Here is a 15,913-nt window from a genome sequence, read left to right on the forward strand (position 1 = left end):
AAAAAAATGTCTGTTGTGTTAAGCCATCCAGTCGGGCGCAATTTGTTCCAGCAGCCCCAGGATACCAATCCATTCTGCTTTGAGCCCTGACTTATGGATCAGGAGATACTGTGTGGCAGCCGAGAGACAAGTCGGGTCCCCAGGCCAGCACGGCGATGGCTGCCATGGGATGCTGTTTGAAAGATTGTAGGTAAAGCCCCCATTTCCAGTTTCTTTTCAAAACCAATAAACCAGGTTGCAGGGGTCTTGGCATCCAGCATGGCAACAGTTATTGAGCATTGAGGAGAGGCATGTCCCTTTAGAAAGGGCACATGAGCTCCCCCTCTCCTAATTCTGGCCCTGCCCCACTGGCCCCGCCATCTCCACCAGCCTCATCAGTCACACAGTGGAGGGTGTGGTGTCAGACTGGCCACCCCGTGGAGGTGAAGCACTGTGCGTGGAGGCGGAGAACTATGTGTACATCTTTTACTGTTCTCATTAGGTTACATGTTGATGTGGTCCAGTGTTGGGGGCTGGTTAAATGAGATTATGGGGTGGGTGGGTGGGGCTAAGACCCTTTCAAGCGCCCTCTGAGCATGTTCTGTGTTCTCCACAGGCTTCACGTGTCTAGAGCCCCCGGCTAGCCTGTACAGACATCTGATTTAAGGCAGCTAGTCCCCGCTTTGGCCATTTTCACTCATCAGGAACGTGACATGGTACAAAGGATAACAAACGTTTGGAGGATCCGTGGGAACGATTCAACTTGGCAAGATCCTAAGAATATTGTTAAGTGTGAGAAAGGCAGCTGAACATTTGCTCACTTGATGGAAAAATCCTCAGTGGACTACAGTTGGTTTTTTTTTATTTATTGGTTCAATGTTTAATGTGTGGTTGATTTAGAGGCAATAAAGAAAAGTCAGTAGCAACAATCTTCTTTGCTACACATCATCTCTTGGGATATATATATATATATATATATATATATATTCCACATACATATATACACATAGGTACACACATACATGTGTATGTATATGGGAAATATATGCATATATCTCTATGCAAACATACATATATTTCCCATATACATATATGCACAAAGGTACACACATACATGTACATACGCATACACAGATACACATGTATGTGGGGAATATATGCATATATCTCTATACAAACACATGTATTTGTATACACTCACATATTTAAGTATACAATTCAGTGGCATTCACTATATTCACAGCATTGCACGATCTTCACCACTCTCTAATTCCAGAAAGTTTTCACCCCTCCAAAAAGAAATCCCATACCTGTTAGCAAACATTCCCCATCTGTCTCACTAGGTCCTTCAACCATTACTCTATTCTATGTCTCTATGGAATTTCCTTTCCCAGATATTTCCTAGACATTGGTTGGTCCACCATTATTGTCTTTTGTGCCTGGCTTCTTCCACTCAGCACCATGTTTTGAAGGTTCAGACATGTGGTAGCCTGTATCAATACTTCATGGCTACATACTGTTCTACTGTATGAATATCTCACCGTTTGCTTATTCGTGTATCTGTTGATGGACGTTTGGGTTGTTTCTATGTTTTGGCTATTATGAATAATGGTGCTGTCAACATTTGTGTCCATTCTGTGTGCAATTAAGCATAAATCGGCTCCATCGTGAAGCCTCACAATTGGTTTCAGTCTATGAGGGAAGAGAGGTCCAGTGGATCCCACCATCCACCCACCAGTGGTCTCCAGAGACCCCCACACTCTGCCCTGGGCTGCCTAGGAAGAGGGTGTGTCTCCAAAGGGTGAACCTCCCGAAATCTTTGTGGAGTTGGTGAGAGCCAGGCTCTGACCTCCACCTGGATCCCCTGGTCAGACACTGAGGGTCTAGATTTCGAGTCCCACTACACATCTCATCCTGCTTGGAAAAATAATCCTTCTCTCAACACACCTGCCTGGAAAAAGCTTCTTCCTTTAGCACCTCTCCTTCAAAGCTTCTTTCCTTCCTCCACCCTTCATCCCTTTTGTTTATTTATCAGAAAGATGCTAGCAACATACAGCGGCTAAAAAGTGTACTTGACATTGCAATGATCTGATTGGGGAAATTATTAACAATAACGACTGTGCATATATCCAGCAGTCAGACCAAAACAGAACTGACTCAGCAGGTCCCATATCCAACAGCCAGGAAAGAACAGAATGCCACCCCTGTGCCCCAGCTGAGGGCCCCTCACTGCTCCCTTATTTTGGGATCCTGCCTTTGCAAAGCCAGGGCTACTAAAGGCTGGATACCTGGCATAGCCTCAACTCCCTCCTACTCCTTTTTCATTCTTCTGGGAGGACTACTGCCTTACTCCACCATTTTTTACTTAAAAAGGAAAAATTAGGAGTTCCTATTGTGGCTCAGTGGGTTAAGAATGTGACAGTGCCTCCGTGAAGATGTGGGTTTGATCCCTGGCTTCACTCACTGGGTTAAGGATCCAGCATTGCCACAAGCTGCAATGTAGGTGGCAGATGCAGCTCAGATCCCTAATTGTGTGACTGTGGTGTAGGCCAGCAGCTGCAGCTCCAATTCAATCCCCCTAGCCTGGGAACTTCCCTATCCTGTGGGTGAGGTCAGAAAAAGAAAAGGAAAAAGGAAAAATCATCTCTTAGGATTTATACTCTGAAGTTTCCATGATCAGTCCTGACGGACAAAACCTTATCCAGAAAAGGGCAAAGCAGCCATGCACATGGCTGCTCTATGGTCAGTTATTCTTGAGAACAGGAGATGGAGAGATTTTTATTTTTGCTTTTGGGGGTGGTGGCTTGGACAGAAGAGACAGCTACCTTAGAGGGAAGGTTGGGTCAGCTGACAGGACGTGGGGTAACTACCTGGGGTTGACAGAAAGCCAGAGACACAGGAATCCAAGGGAGTGATGCCAAGAGTCTTGTTTTCTCTCTTCCTCTATCACCTCTGAAATTTTTTGGATCCTTTGATATTTTTTATGACCATACCCAAGTTATGTGGAAGTTCTCGGGCCAGGGAATGAATCCATGTCACAGCTACAACCTGTGCTACAGCTTCGGCAATGCCAGATCCTTTAACCCACCGCATCGGGGAACAAACCCGTACATCTGCAGTGACCCCTGCAATCAGATCCTTAATCATTCAGTGTGCCACAGTGGAAACTCCTGGACCCTGCAATTTTTTTCTGGGGTGGGGTGGTTAGGGCTGCACCCACAGCATATGGAAGCTCCCAGGCTAGGGGTGGAATTGGAGCTGCAGCTGCCGGCCTATGCCACAGCCACAGCAACGTGGGATCCTTAACCCACTGGCCAAGGCCAGGGATAGAACCTGCATCCTCATGGATACTAGTCAGGCTCTTAACCTGCTGAGCCACAACAGGAACTCCGATCCTTCAATTTTTAACTGATTATATTGAAGGGACACTTAGCCCTTAGTGGGGAAGTGACAGAATGAAAAAATGTACTCTCAGAAACGAAACCAAGGAGAGACAATTCAGTAGTTTTTGACCAAAGGAACGCCTAGGAATGAGCCAGATCATTTTTTCATTTCCCACCAAATCTCCACCTAGACTATCCAGATGGCACATCAAAGATATAGACCAGTGGTTGTCAATTGGGGTGATTCTGTCCCTTGTGGGCAATGTCTGGAGATGATTTAGTTGTCACAATTGGAGAGAAGGGGCATCCAGTGACGTTTGGCGTGTGGAGGCCAGGGTGTGGCTGAACATCCCTGCATGCACAGGACAGCCCCAGAGCAAAGAAGGACCCGGCCCCAAATGCCCACCTTGCCAAGGCTTGGAAACCCTGGGGTGCATGCACCCGGTCTGTATGCGTGTCATCTTGCATTATGAGCCGCAAGATAGGCTGGTTTGCCAGGGATAAATCCATGGCAGCAGCATAACGTAATCGGGGAGGGAGGAAAGACTCTTTATGAGTCTTTTCCATCCCTCATTCCATCACTGAGTGGCTGGGTTCTAAATTAGTTACACCTGGAGGAGAACATTTCCCCTCCCTTTCGGTGAATTACGGATTTCAATTAAGCCAGCTTAGTTTTAAATTGGAGGGGACGAGTGAGCCACCGCCTTGGCTTCTTTGGGGATCGATTTTAGCTGCTTCCTGATTAAGACCAGAGGTTCTCTGGCCTCCCCAACTTTTCCTTCAAGGACCCACAAGGTCAAGAGCCATCTACTTGGATATCTGCAACTTGAGATAATGTGCAATGTGGGTCCAACACAGGGAGCCATTCTGCAAACTCACTAAGACCAGGCATTGAGGAAGAACTGCCGGCCTCAGCATCCTGGGTCTTCAGGCACATGGAGATCTTATTTTCAGGACCGATGACCCCTGCCACTGTCAATATTATTTTGAAAACCCTCAGAACAGGGAATAATGATTATGCTTGCTCTAAAGAATCTCTTATTTTTAATTTTAATTTTAATTTTTTTTTTTAATGGCTGTGCCAGCAGCATATGGAAATTTCTGGACAAGGGATTGAAGCTGATCCACAGCTTTGACCCACACAGCAACACGGGATTCTTTAACCCATGGAGCTGGGCTGGGTATCCAACCTGCGCATCCCCAGCAACCTGAGCCCCTGCAGTAAGATCCTTAAACCACAGTGCCACAGTGGGAACTCTGCTGTAAGGAAGATTGATGTTATTTTAAGAAGGTTCAGTTATTAAGCTGTAAAGGAAAATGACAATGAAAAGGAAAGTTCTTGGTATAAATTTGACATTAGGTATTTGGTTTTGCATTAATTCAATAAATGTTTACTGGTCCTTTACTACACGCTCAGCCATATGCCAGTGGACAAGGGGCTGGTGCCCGTGGAACTGACCTACTCACAAGGGTTTGTAAAACATAGCTTTTTTTCCCTTTAGGTTGATCATTATTTTATTTTATTTTCCAAAATAGGCTTCTCAAGTAATGGGATATCCACAGGAAACAAAGATTCAACCTCACGCATTGACTTTTGAGTCCCAGGAACTAATCTGATCATAAAGCAGGGGTCACCTCTGAACTCAATGCATATGCTACATGCAAGGAAATGCAGGCTGCTTGCTCAAGCCTGTGGAAGAGAGTATCATTTGTGAAAACAATAATGTAAAAGTTTAGGCTGGGTTTCTTTTCTAAAATTTGTTTTATTAAATTATAGTTGACTTACAATGTTGTGTCAATTTCTGCTGTAGTTTTTTTTTAGTTTTCTTCATTAAAGTATAGTTGATTTAGGCTAAGTTTCCATATATGCTCTTGGCCCTATAAAAATTCCCAAGAAGTTTTGGGCTATCTGCAAGCATCATAACCTTGTCTGAAAAGCCATCTGCCAAGGAGATGATGGCAACTGTCCTAGGATTTCACAGTCAAGACGGGTCTTGCAAGGTCCCTTTATAAATTCCCCTTGAATTTCTCAGCTGGGTTCCAGGGATAGGCCAGATGGATTTCTGCTATGATGGAACCTACAGCCATTGGTGGAGGCAGCTGGATAAGTTTGGGTTTCCATAAGCTGCTGCTCCTTTTTTTTTAGGGCTGCACGTGCAGCACATGGCAGTTCCCAGGCCAGGGGTCAAAGCAGAGCTGCAGCCAGCAGCCTATGCCACAGCCACAGCAACACAGGATCCTACACCACAGCTCATGGCAAAGCTGGATCCTTTGCCCCACTGAGCGAGGACAGAGATCAAACTCGAATCCCCATGGATACTAGTCAGGTTCATTACAGCTGAGCCACAACGGGAATTCCCATGAGCTGCTGCTCTTACTAAAGAGAAACAGTGGTGTCTCCCAAACTTGAGTGAGCCTCATGCTAAAGTCACTGTTTTGCCACATCTGTATACATCTTTTTGTCTTTACTTACTGAATTTTTTAGAATAGTTAATTAAAATTATTAATTAATTTAATAATAAGTTAAATTAGGGCCATACTTACAGCATATAGAAGTTCCCAGGCTAGGGGTCACATAGGGGCTGCAGCCAGCAGCCTACACACCACAGCCACAGCAACACAGGATCTGAGCCTTATTGCGACCTATGACACAGCTTGTGGCAATGCAAGATCCTTAACCCACTAAGCAAGGCCAGGCATCAAACCTGCATCCTCATGGACACTAGCTGAGTTTTCAACCCACTGAGCCACAATGGGAACTGCTAAAATGAAACCTATCTGGAAAGACAACAAGTACTTTACCCACAGTCTTCCCATCCCAGTCATGGCAGCTGCATCTTACGTTCAACATCTTGGAGTCATTCTTGACTCTGATTCTCTTCCCATCTCTCTCCCCAGGACTTTGATCCGTGAGTTGGAAAGATCAGGAAGGCAGTAATAAGGCTGCTGCCCTTCCCAGCATCAAGCAGTATCCAACCCAGAAGCATGTCATTGTTATTATCCTCTGGGCTCCAAGAGCTCTTGTCATTATAAAACAATTTTTTGGCTCTTTAAACAAAATTGTGGCAAAGTGAGAATCAATACAGCTTTCAGGACAAACTGGGTGTCTGTTGTTTTATGCAAAGCACGACGTCCTTTTTCTGCTAAAATAAAATTCAATGCTTATTGAAGTTTTGATGGATGTTTAAAAACAACCCTGTTAGTAATAGCCAACATTGATAGAAACACTTTTACATGCCAGATACTGTTATAAGCACCTTACAAATAAATACTAGCTCCCTGAATCCTCCCATCCCTATGGCGTTAGGTATCAGAATCACATTGGATTTTGGAAGCTAAGGCATGTAGAGAGGAGAGGATTTGCCTTTGGTCATAAAGTCAGGAAGCAGAAGAGACAGGACCAGAATTGAGGCCCGTTGGTTGCAGGACCTGTGTTCTCCCCCATCACAGTCATCTTTGTGATGGAAAACAGAACATAGCTTCTCCCCTCCAATGTGTCTTGTCTGAGTGCCCCACCTGCAGCGCAAGGCCCTGCATCTTAGACAGGGGACCCATTGGTTCACTCATACTCACCCCTAGTGGATGGCAGAGCCTGCTTTTCTTTTAAAAAAAAAAATTAATTAATCTTTTTAGGGTTGCACCCATGGCATATGGACGTTCCCAGGCTAGGGGCTGAATCAGAGCTACAATTGCTGGCCTATGTCACAGCCACAGTAATGCAGGATCCAAGCCGCATTTGTGACCTTCACCACAGCTCATGGCAACGCCGGATCCTTAACCCACCGAGCGAGGCCAGGGTCGAACTTTGTGTCCTCACAGATACTAGCCGGGTTCATTACTGCTGAGCCACAATGGGAACTCCTCTTTTTTATTTTTATTTTATGGCTACATACTGAAGTTCCTAGGCTAGGGACTGAATCTGAGCCACAGCTGTGACCCTTATGCCGCAAGTGTCGCAACACTGTATTTTTCAACCCACTGTGCCAGGCCAGGGATCGAACCCACACCTCCGCAGCAATCTGAGCCACTGAAATCAGATTCTTAACCCACTGCACCATGGAGAGAACTCCAAGTCTGCCTTTCTAAAGAGGGAGGCAAGGCATAGGGTAAGGACAAATGGGAAGATACTTACGACTCTGGAATTTTAAACCTTATTAACTGTGCTATTGGTTCCCTGCCTCTGTCCTTCCTCTCCACAGCCCAGGCTGGATATACTTATTTTTCAATAGAATGACAGGAAACCAAGGTGCCCAGGGATTTAGTGGAAATAGAACTCAAACCTTGCAGATCGGTATCTTTCCCCATCCATGGCAGGAGGATGCAAACCTGGATCCTTTTATCTAAATATCTCCTATCCCGGCCCAAAGTTGTAAGGTTGACACTTTCATTAAAACACGGAAGTTGGAGTTCCCGTCATGGCTCAGCAGTAATGAACCCAACATAGTATCCATGAGGATGTGGGATTGATCCCCGGCCTTGCTCAGTGGGTTAAGGATCTGGTGTTGCCGTGAGCTGTGGTGTAGGTCACCAGCGCAGCTCGGATCCCGTGTTGCTGTGGCTATGGAGTAGGCTGGCAGCTACAGCTCAGATTCAGCCCAAAGCCTAGGAACTTGCATATGTTGTAGGTGTGGCCTTAAAAAGATTTAAAACAAAACAAAACAAAACACAGAACTTATCCTTCCCTCACCCCAAAGGCAGCAGATGCCAAGCTGCCCACTGAGGCTGACAAGGTAACTGAGGGGAATTCTCTATTTGGCACATTTTCTATCTTGTAGAAGATACAGCATTGCTTAGCATTGCTGAAAGTGATGCCATAAACCCTTGATCATATCCCCAAACCCCTGGCGAAGAAGGACCTGGTGAAATTAGTCCACTTAACAATGGAAAGAAAAATTTATAAGAATGATGACTAGACAGACACTTCAGAAGAGAATTATTTAAATCCAAAGGACCAAAAATTACCTGGAGAAACTTATGAAAATCTTTGGATGCATTTTGTAAAAAAAAAAAAATCCCAACCGTTTAAAAAAAGGACCATTCTTATACAATAAAAGTTAAACCAAAACAAAATATGCTATAACATGCTATCATTCTATTTGGCAAATATTTTCCCCAAGCAATTCAAGCAACATGCGATTAATTTTTTTTTATTTGAAAAAGAACCAACAGAGCTGCAATTACAACCTAAGTCCTTCTTAACCAGAAAAAAATTGATTTTCATCATCTTTATCTTTTAAACAAATCTTAAGCAAACATTTTTTTCATTATTATGTATGAAATCCTGGGCCACATTTTAAGAGGATTTGCTGTAAGTGGCTTTTCCCCCAATATTAATTATCCTCAGATAACAGGCGCCCCTGAACTAAACTTTAGATCACCATGTATAGCGACAGAGCAGGGCCATGACAACTTTGGTGTCATCTGCTGAACCAAGAGTGGTAATGGTAGGTGGGTTATTCTGTGGGTTATTTTATTTTAGTTATTTTTTTATTTTTATTTTTTGGCTGCATCCATGGCATGTGGAAGTTCTGGGGCCAGGAATCAAACCCAAGCCACAGCAGTGACAACACTGAATCTTTAATTGCTAGACCACCAAGGAACTCCCATTCTGGGATTGTTTTAATGTAGCTTTTTTTTTTTTTTAAATATACGGAATGACTCTACTGAAAAATTTTCTGTTTGGGCAGATTCCTTGTTTCATTTGCTAAAATGTGCTCACAAACTGGCATTCTCCCAGCTGCTAAATGGCAATATTTAACCCCACCAAATTAAAAAATACATATATTATATTTTCACATTTACACCCAGAGTGAGAAAGCTGATGATGCCTATGTCTTTTCTTGGGTCCTCTGAACACAGACTTTCAGTCGTGCAACTATGTAGTATCTGCACAGCTACACAATTTAAACCAAAATCATCATCATCACCATCACCACCATCATGACATCCCTCTCCAGATTTAATGGCAGTCCAAGGTCAAAAGAGAGATCATTGAGTCTTATTTTGGGGGGGTACAATTCCAGCCCTCTTTCCCCTATACCCTAATATACAGTGTAAAGGGAGCAGTGGAAAGCACCTGATAAGGTGCAGAATTTGGCTTCTACCCTGAAGCAAGAGGGTCCCAGTAGGTGGTGAAAATGAATGCTTCTCTAATAGGCACCCCAAACTTCCCGTTAAGTCTCACCACAGGCACGGCGAGCACCTACCTCAAAATGAAGAAGTCCACGGTGGAGTTGTTGGCCACGGTGACATAGGCGGTGACCACGTCTCCCTGCTTGACTGGCCTGGAGGGCAGCCAGATGGCCACGTTGCCATCCAGACGCAACTCGCTGAGCTGAGCGCTGTCTTGGGTGCGATAGAGATGGACAGCGCCGATCCTTTGCAGGTGGGCTGTGCTTTCCTCCAGTCCCTCCTTTCCCGGGCGGATGGCATTGCCCTTCCGGATGTCGCCCCCGGCACAGTCTCCTCGCTCGTCCCCCAGCTGCACGGTGTAGTAGAGCTCCACAGGGCTGCCCTCGGCGGGCTCCGGCGACTTCTTCCTCCCAGCCACCACCGTCGGGGGGCTGAACCAGCTGGCCAGGAGCTCCAGCTGCGCCACGCACAGCCCCAGGGCCCCCTGCAGCCGGCAGCTGCCCCGCACCTCCCGGGTCTCCCGGAAAGCAAACACCCGCAGGCAGGGCAGCCTCTGCGCCTGCGTGGGGCCGGGGTCGTCCCAGTCCCTGCCCACCACGTGGAACAGCACCTGCACCCGCGGCCGGCTCAGGTACACCTTGTCCCGCAGGATGTGCGCCTTCAGTTTCCAGTGGAGACTAAACTTGTTGGTCGGACCTAAAAAGTTTGATGTCGGCATCAAGTCCAGGGGCACGACCTTTTCCACCGAAAAGGGCCCATAGCTGGCATTTAAGATGGGGGACCGCCTGGCTTTGTAAGGGTAGAAGGACGCGACTCGGGAGTGCAGGCTGGAGTTGCGCGTCAAGTCCTGATTGGTCTCCTTCAGGAAGAAGGCGGTCTCTGCTCTGAGCACGTGGTAAGTCACCGGCAGATAAGGTGGCAGCGAGGAAAACCTCTGGATGTTGTCTGTGATGCCTCGGCCCTCTATCACTGCAGGAAAGGAAAAAAAAAAAAAAAAAAAAAGACGAAGATGGGGTTATCACTGGGCTCCCTAAAATTCGCTTAGAAATGGCAGGTAATTGACAAGTAATTTAAATAGAGGGGTAAACATTCTGAAGTCCACTTGGCTAGAATTTTCAGGTTCCTTCTTAAATGACTACATGCTCAGAAAATTATATATATACTTACAACAGGTTAAAACCTATGAAATGGAGACTTTTGTACGTTAAGAATTGCTGAATGGTGGCAATGTCATGGAGTCCGACCTAATAGAAAGCTGGAACGTTACCTGTGAATGTAAATTGGGTATATATATTTTTTTGAAATATTGTTGGTTTATAATGTTTTGTTAGTTTTGGTTCTACAGCAAAGTGTTTCAGTTATATATACATATATATGTGTATAGATATATATACACACACACATATATATGTACACATATGCATGTATTTATGTATATATGGCATTTAATATATACACACATGCATATATTATATGATACATATTAACTGTCATATATGTAGATATATATAATACACTTACATAGTCTTTTTCAGAATCTTTATAGATTATTACAAGATATTGAGTGTAGTTCCCTGTGCTATACAGTAGGTCCTTATTGGTTATCTATTTTATACATAGTACTATGTGTATTTTAATCCCAAACTCCTAATTTATCCCTCCTTCCACCCCCCCTTTCCCTTTCAGGAACCATAAGTTTGTTTTCTGTGAATCTGATTCTGTTTTGCAAATAAGTTCATTTGTATCATTCTTTAAGATTACACATATAAGTGATATATGACATTTGTCTTTCTCTTTCTTCACATAGTATGATAATGTCTAGGTCCATCCATCTTGCTGCTAATGGCAATCATTCTTTTTTATGGCTGAGTAGTATTCCATTGTATATTATACCACATCTTCTTTATTCATTCATCTGTCCATGGCCACTTAGGTTGCATCCATGTTTTGGCTATTGTAAATAGTACTGCTATGAACATTGGGGTGCATGTATCTTTTTGAATTAAAGTTTTATCCATGCCCAGGTGTGGGGCTGCTGAGTCATATGGTAGCTCTATTTTTAGCTTTTTTTTTTTTTAAGCCTGCACCTGTGGCACATGGAAGTTCCTAGGCTAAGGGTCGAATCGGAACTACAGCTGCAGGCCAATGCCACAGCCACAGCAATGCCGGATCCAAGCCGCATCTACAACCTACACCACAGCTTGCAGCAATACTGGATCCTTAACCCACTGAGCGAGGCCAAGGATTCAACCCGCATCCTCATGGAGACCATGTTGGGTTTTTAACCCACTGAGCCACAATGGGAGCTCCTGTTTTCAGGTTTTTAGGAACCTCCATGCTGTTCTCCATAGTGGCTGCTCCAATTTACAAGTGGGTGTGTCTATTAATAACTTGCATGAGTTTAAAACATATTTAATGACACTGGAACCTGAACAGAAAAAACAGACCAGTGGAATAGAATAGTTCATAAATAAGCCCATGTGCATCTAGAAATTCAGTAAGTGATAAATGTGGTATCACAAATCATAAGGCAAAACAGACTGTTTAATTAATGATGCTAGGACAACTGGCCAGCCATTTGGCAAAAACATACAATTACATCCATACTCACACCATACACAAGAATAAACTTCAAATGAATCAGTGATCTAGATGTAAGAAAATGAAAATTTGTCAGTACTAAATGAAAAAGTGAGCGATTTCCTCTATAACCTGGGTATAGGGAGAGCTCTCCAGTTAACTATTCAAACTCTACATGCAATTTAAAAATGATAAATGTGCCTATGTGAAAATTTAAAAAATCTTTCGCATAGCCAAAAATATCATAAATCGGGTCAAAAGAAAAACAGCAAACCAGGAGACATTGCAAACTGCTCACTTTCAATGTTCAACTCAGCCTGCAGATGAATAACCATTTTGTCCATGGTATTTTAAAAGATCTCAATGAATGCAGACCTTCTTAAATTTTTTTTTAATTTTTAATTTTTAAAAATTGAAGTATAGTTGATTTACAATGTTGGGCCAATTTCCACTACACAGCAAAGTGACCCAGCCATATATATAAACCTTCCCTTTCCTATACTATCATCCATCATGGTCCATCCCAAGAGACTGGACATAGGGAACTGTTTTGAAAAACTGGGACGCATCTGGCTTTCCAGTTTCTATTAACCTGGTTTCTCCCCACCTGGCAGAAGCAACAATAAGAGAAGATACCCAGCAGGTCACCTTGCTCAATGAAATTTCCTGCTGGACCCTCAGGTGCATTTGTTTGCAAGCACTGACGAGCATCTTCAGCCAGGTAAGTCAGTGTACACTGGAGGTTCAACTCAGAGCCAGGCAAGAATAGCACATAACCCCTCACTTCCTGGCTTTGTCCATCTCCAGCATCAATAGCAGTCCAACCAGCAGCCTCCCTGCTGATTGAAGTTTGTCTCTAAAGCCTCCCCTTGGGTTTATACTTACATTGCTGGGGCTCCATTAAGCACTCACTACTCACCCAGAAGTTACAGGGCTCCAGCTGCTAACTTGGCAAAGCCTAGGAAACCCATGGCCTTGCCCCTGTATTTCAAAACCAGACCAGAAAGCCCAAGTAAGTCCCCATTCATATATACATAGAGAGAGAAAAAGGACAGGCATGCTCATTCCTCTCTCTCTCTCTCTCCTCTGATGTTCTAATCTCCCCTTCTGTCCTTGATTCTAACAGCTGCCAGAACAGCCCATCCAGCATATGGGGCGGCCCCCATGCCTCTCTCCTCTGGAAGTTCCTCTTCTCGGCAGGGACACTGGCGGGCAGATCAAAGCTGCCTTTGGTGCTGTAGCCAAATGCACGTGGGTTGTCAAGATGGCTTTTCAAAGAAATAGCCGTCTCCCCTGTTCTTCGCCCAGAGGCGCTATTCCGAGGTCAGCAGTAACACAGGTCCTTTGCCCCCCTCTCTCTTGAGGGATGTTTCAGAGCCTTCTGTTTTAACTCATTCATTTCAGGAGCAAGTTAAAATACTCTCAAAACGCCCTGCACAATATTCCAGAAAAGGTCCTGGCTTTCTGTCTTTAAAGAAAATCACTGACTACTTAAGCAACTTGTAGAACTATGTAAAAACCAATGGACTAATTGCTACTGCTGATGCTTTTATTCATCCCTCTCCAAAAAAGCTTTTAAACCTTGAAGCGTAGAGATTTAGACACTCATTTGTTTGGAAAAGGTAGTGGGCCAAGGGCTCTCTGAAGGAACAGAACGAGGATTCTAAGGGCCATCTGTGCAGGGTGTATTCCACACCAGGGAAGCTTGTCAGAGAGCCTTCTCACCATTCTTCACTCTGCACATAGAAATTCCTTTTTTTCTAATTTTTGTGTCTTTTTACTTAAAAAAAAAATCAGAAAAAGAACCTTTTACTTTTAAGCAAATGCTGAGTTTATTTTCGATGAAATAAAGCTAGAGTGGGCTCGCTGCCTTGTTGTCTCCTCTCTTAGGATTCTTCCATTATTTAAGGCCCTCTTTATTCTTCCCATGGAACAAAAAGTGCCCATCTCATGCCTTCCTGCTCAACCTAGTTCTGAAGTTCTCCAGTTCATGAGAGATTTAACTTGAGCTGAGAAGAGACAGACCTTGTAAAAAGAAGGGAGTAGGGTCTAGTCTAGCAGTTAAGGACATGAAGTTGGGCCATAGAGATCTCAGAGTAATCTACTCAATAGCCATGTGATTTGGGGCCAGTTTTTACCTCCTTGGACCATTTCAGTTTCCACAGATGGATGGATGGGTAGATGGATGAATCTGGCTGGATAAATGTCTGGATGGATGGATGGTTGGATGGGTCAGGATTGGGTGGATAAATCGATGGATGGATGGTTGGATGGGTCAGGATTGGGTGGCTGGCTGGCTGGATAAATGGACAGATGGCTAGATAAATGGATAGATGGATGGATAGTTGGATAAACACTCGGATGGGTCACTGGTTGGGTGGGTTGGATGGACAGATGGATGGATGGATAGATGGATGAATCAATAGATGGATGGATGGGAGGATGAATATATAAGTAGATGAAGAGATGGATAGACTTATTGAGGGTATAATAGTGCCTGTTTTAGACCAATGACAAAATAGCTCCCATTCTTCTCCAGTCTTTTGTGCACGACTTGACAATTTTCCCTTCAATATTAAGAGTCTATTGCCCAACTCCCTGAATCCAGGTTGGCCTTGGATTTGCTGTAGTTAATGGAATATGGCAGAAGTGGCCATGTACCTATTCCAAGCCCAGGTCTCAAGAGGCACTGCACTAACTCTCTTTTGAGCTTCTGCAAGAACTGGAGGATGACTGATTCTAGGGTGGGGAGAGAGCAGGGTTATCCCAGCTGAGGTCATCCTAGATCAGCCAACCCCCAGACAGGTAAGAGAGCCCAGCCAAAATTAGCCAAGCCCAGCCAAGATCAGTAGCTGCTAGACTCATGAGAAATTACAAGTGAACTAAATTCACTAAATTACAAGCCCCTAAATTTGGGGGGGGGAGGGTTTAAGGCAACAATACCTGATGGGGGAGCTATTAAATATCAAGAAATTATCAAGAATAAGAAACTAAAGATACAGGGATACCATGACACATTCTCCTTGGTAGGATGAGAGTAATTCAGACATGTGAAAGGGGAGTCACTTTCTCATTGGTGAGGCTCAAGTGGTTTCCCACCTCGTAGGTGTACCTCCAACTCCCAACCTCGTGAACCCTCATAAGGACGTCCACAAGGAGCCTTGCAAGGCCCATCTGCACCCTCGCACACTGTGACCCCCTGTACATCTCCCAAGCTCATCTCACATTTCAGGGAGCCCTGATCTAGTGGCTGAGCGAGGCAGAGGTGATCACCAGGCTTTGTGGTATTTCTCTCCTGATGCTCTATCTGCTGGCTGCAAGGAGACCATCCCATGGTTGCCGTGACCCAGTGAAGCCCAGCCAGGTGTGCACCCTCTCACCCTGGTTCATCTGCTCACCACAGCCTCTCCCAGGAAGATGGGACTCTTGATCAATTTTCCTCGATTTGAAGCAGTACTGCTGGGAAAGTCTGAAGCTGGTTTCCCAAGGCCTTGGAGAGGGGAAGAGCAGTGGACAGCTGCATCTTTCCAGCCGGTCTCATGGCTGACAGCACGTTCATCGGCCGTCTCCCTTCCTGTTTATCCATTTTCTTTATCTGCACTTGCCTGTCAGGGTTGGGGATATTGTGTCCTCCATCAGCTGTTCATCAGACAACTCTACCGCCAAGCTGCTGCTGGAAATTGAGTTCTTGAGATTCTGAGATAGTGAGCGCAGGAGATGTCCCTGCCACTTAGCACCCAGACAGAATAATACCAGATGGCGGGGGGGCGGGGAAGACAACCCTTCAGCCAACATCACCCACCACCCCCATCATGAGGCTGGCTGGGGGATGCGTTGAC

At 44.7% G+C, this 15,913-nt stretch overlaps 1 protein-coding gene across 1 annotated transcript in view; it reads right to left on the bottom strand.

The window, feature by feature from the left end:
* Nucleotides 1-15,913, bottom strand: part of TMEM132C (transmembrane protein 132C) — a 401,997-nt gene that overhangs the window by 258,425 nt on the left and 127,659 nt on the right. Inside the window, exon 2 of the mRNA XM_021072420.1 lies at nt 9,569-10,463. Within this exon, the coding sequence (XP_020928079.1) occupies nt 9,569-10,463 (895 nt within the window). The remainder of the gene's footprint in view (nt 1-9,568; nt 10,464-15,913) is intronic.

Source organism: Sus scrofa, chromosome 14 (genome assembly GCF_000003025.6).
Source record: "Sus scrofa isolate TJ Tabasco breed Duroc chromosome 14, Sscrofa11.1, whole genome shotgun sequence".
NCBI classification, from domain to species: Eukaryota; Metazoa; Chordata; class Mammalia; order Artiodactyla; family Suidae; genus Sus; species Sus scrofa.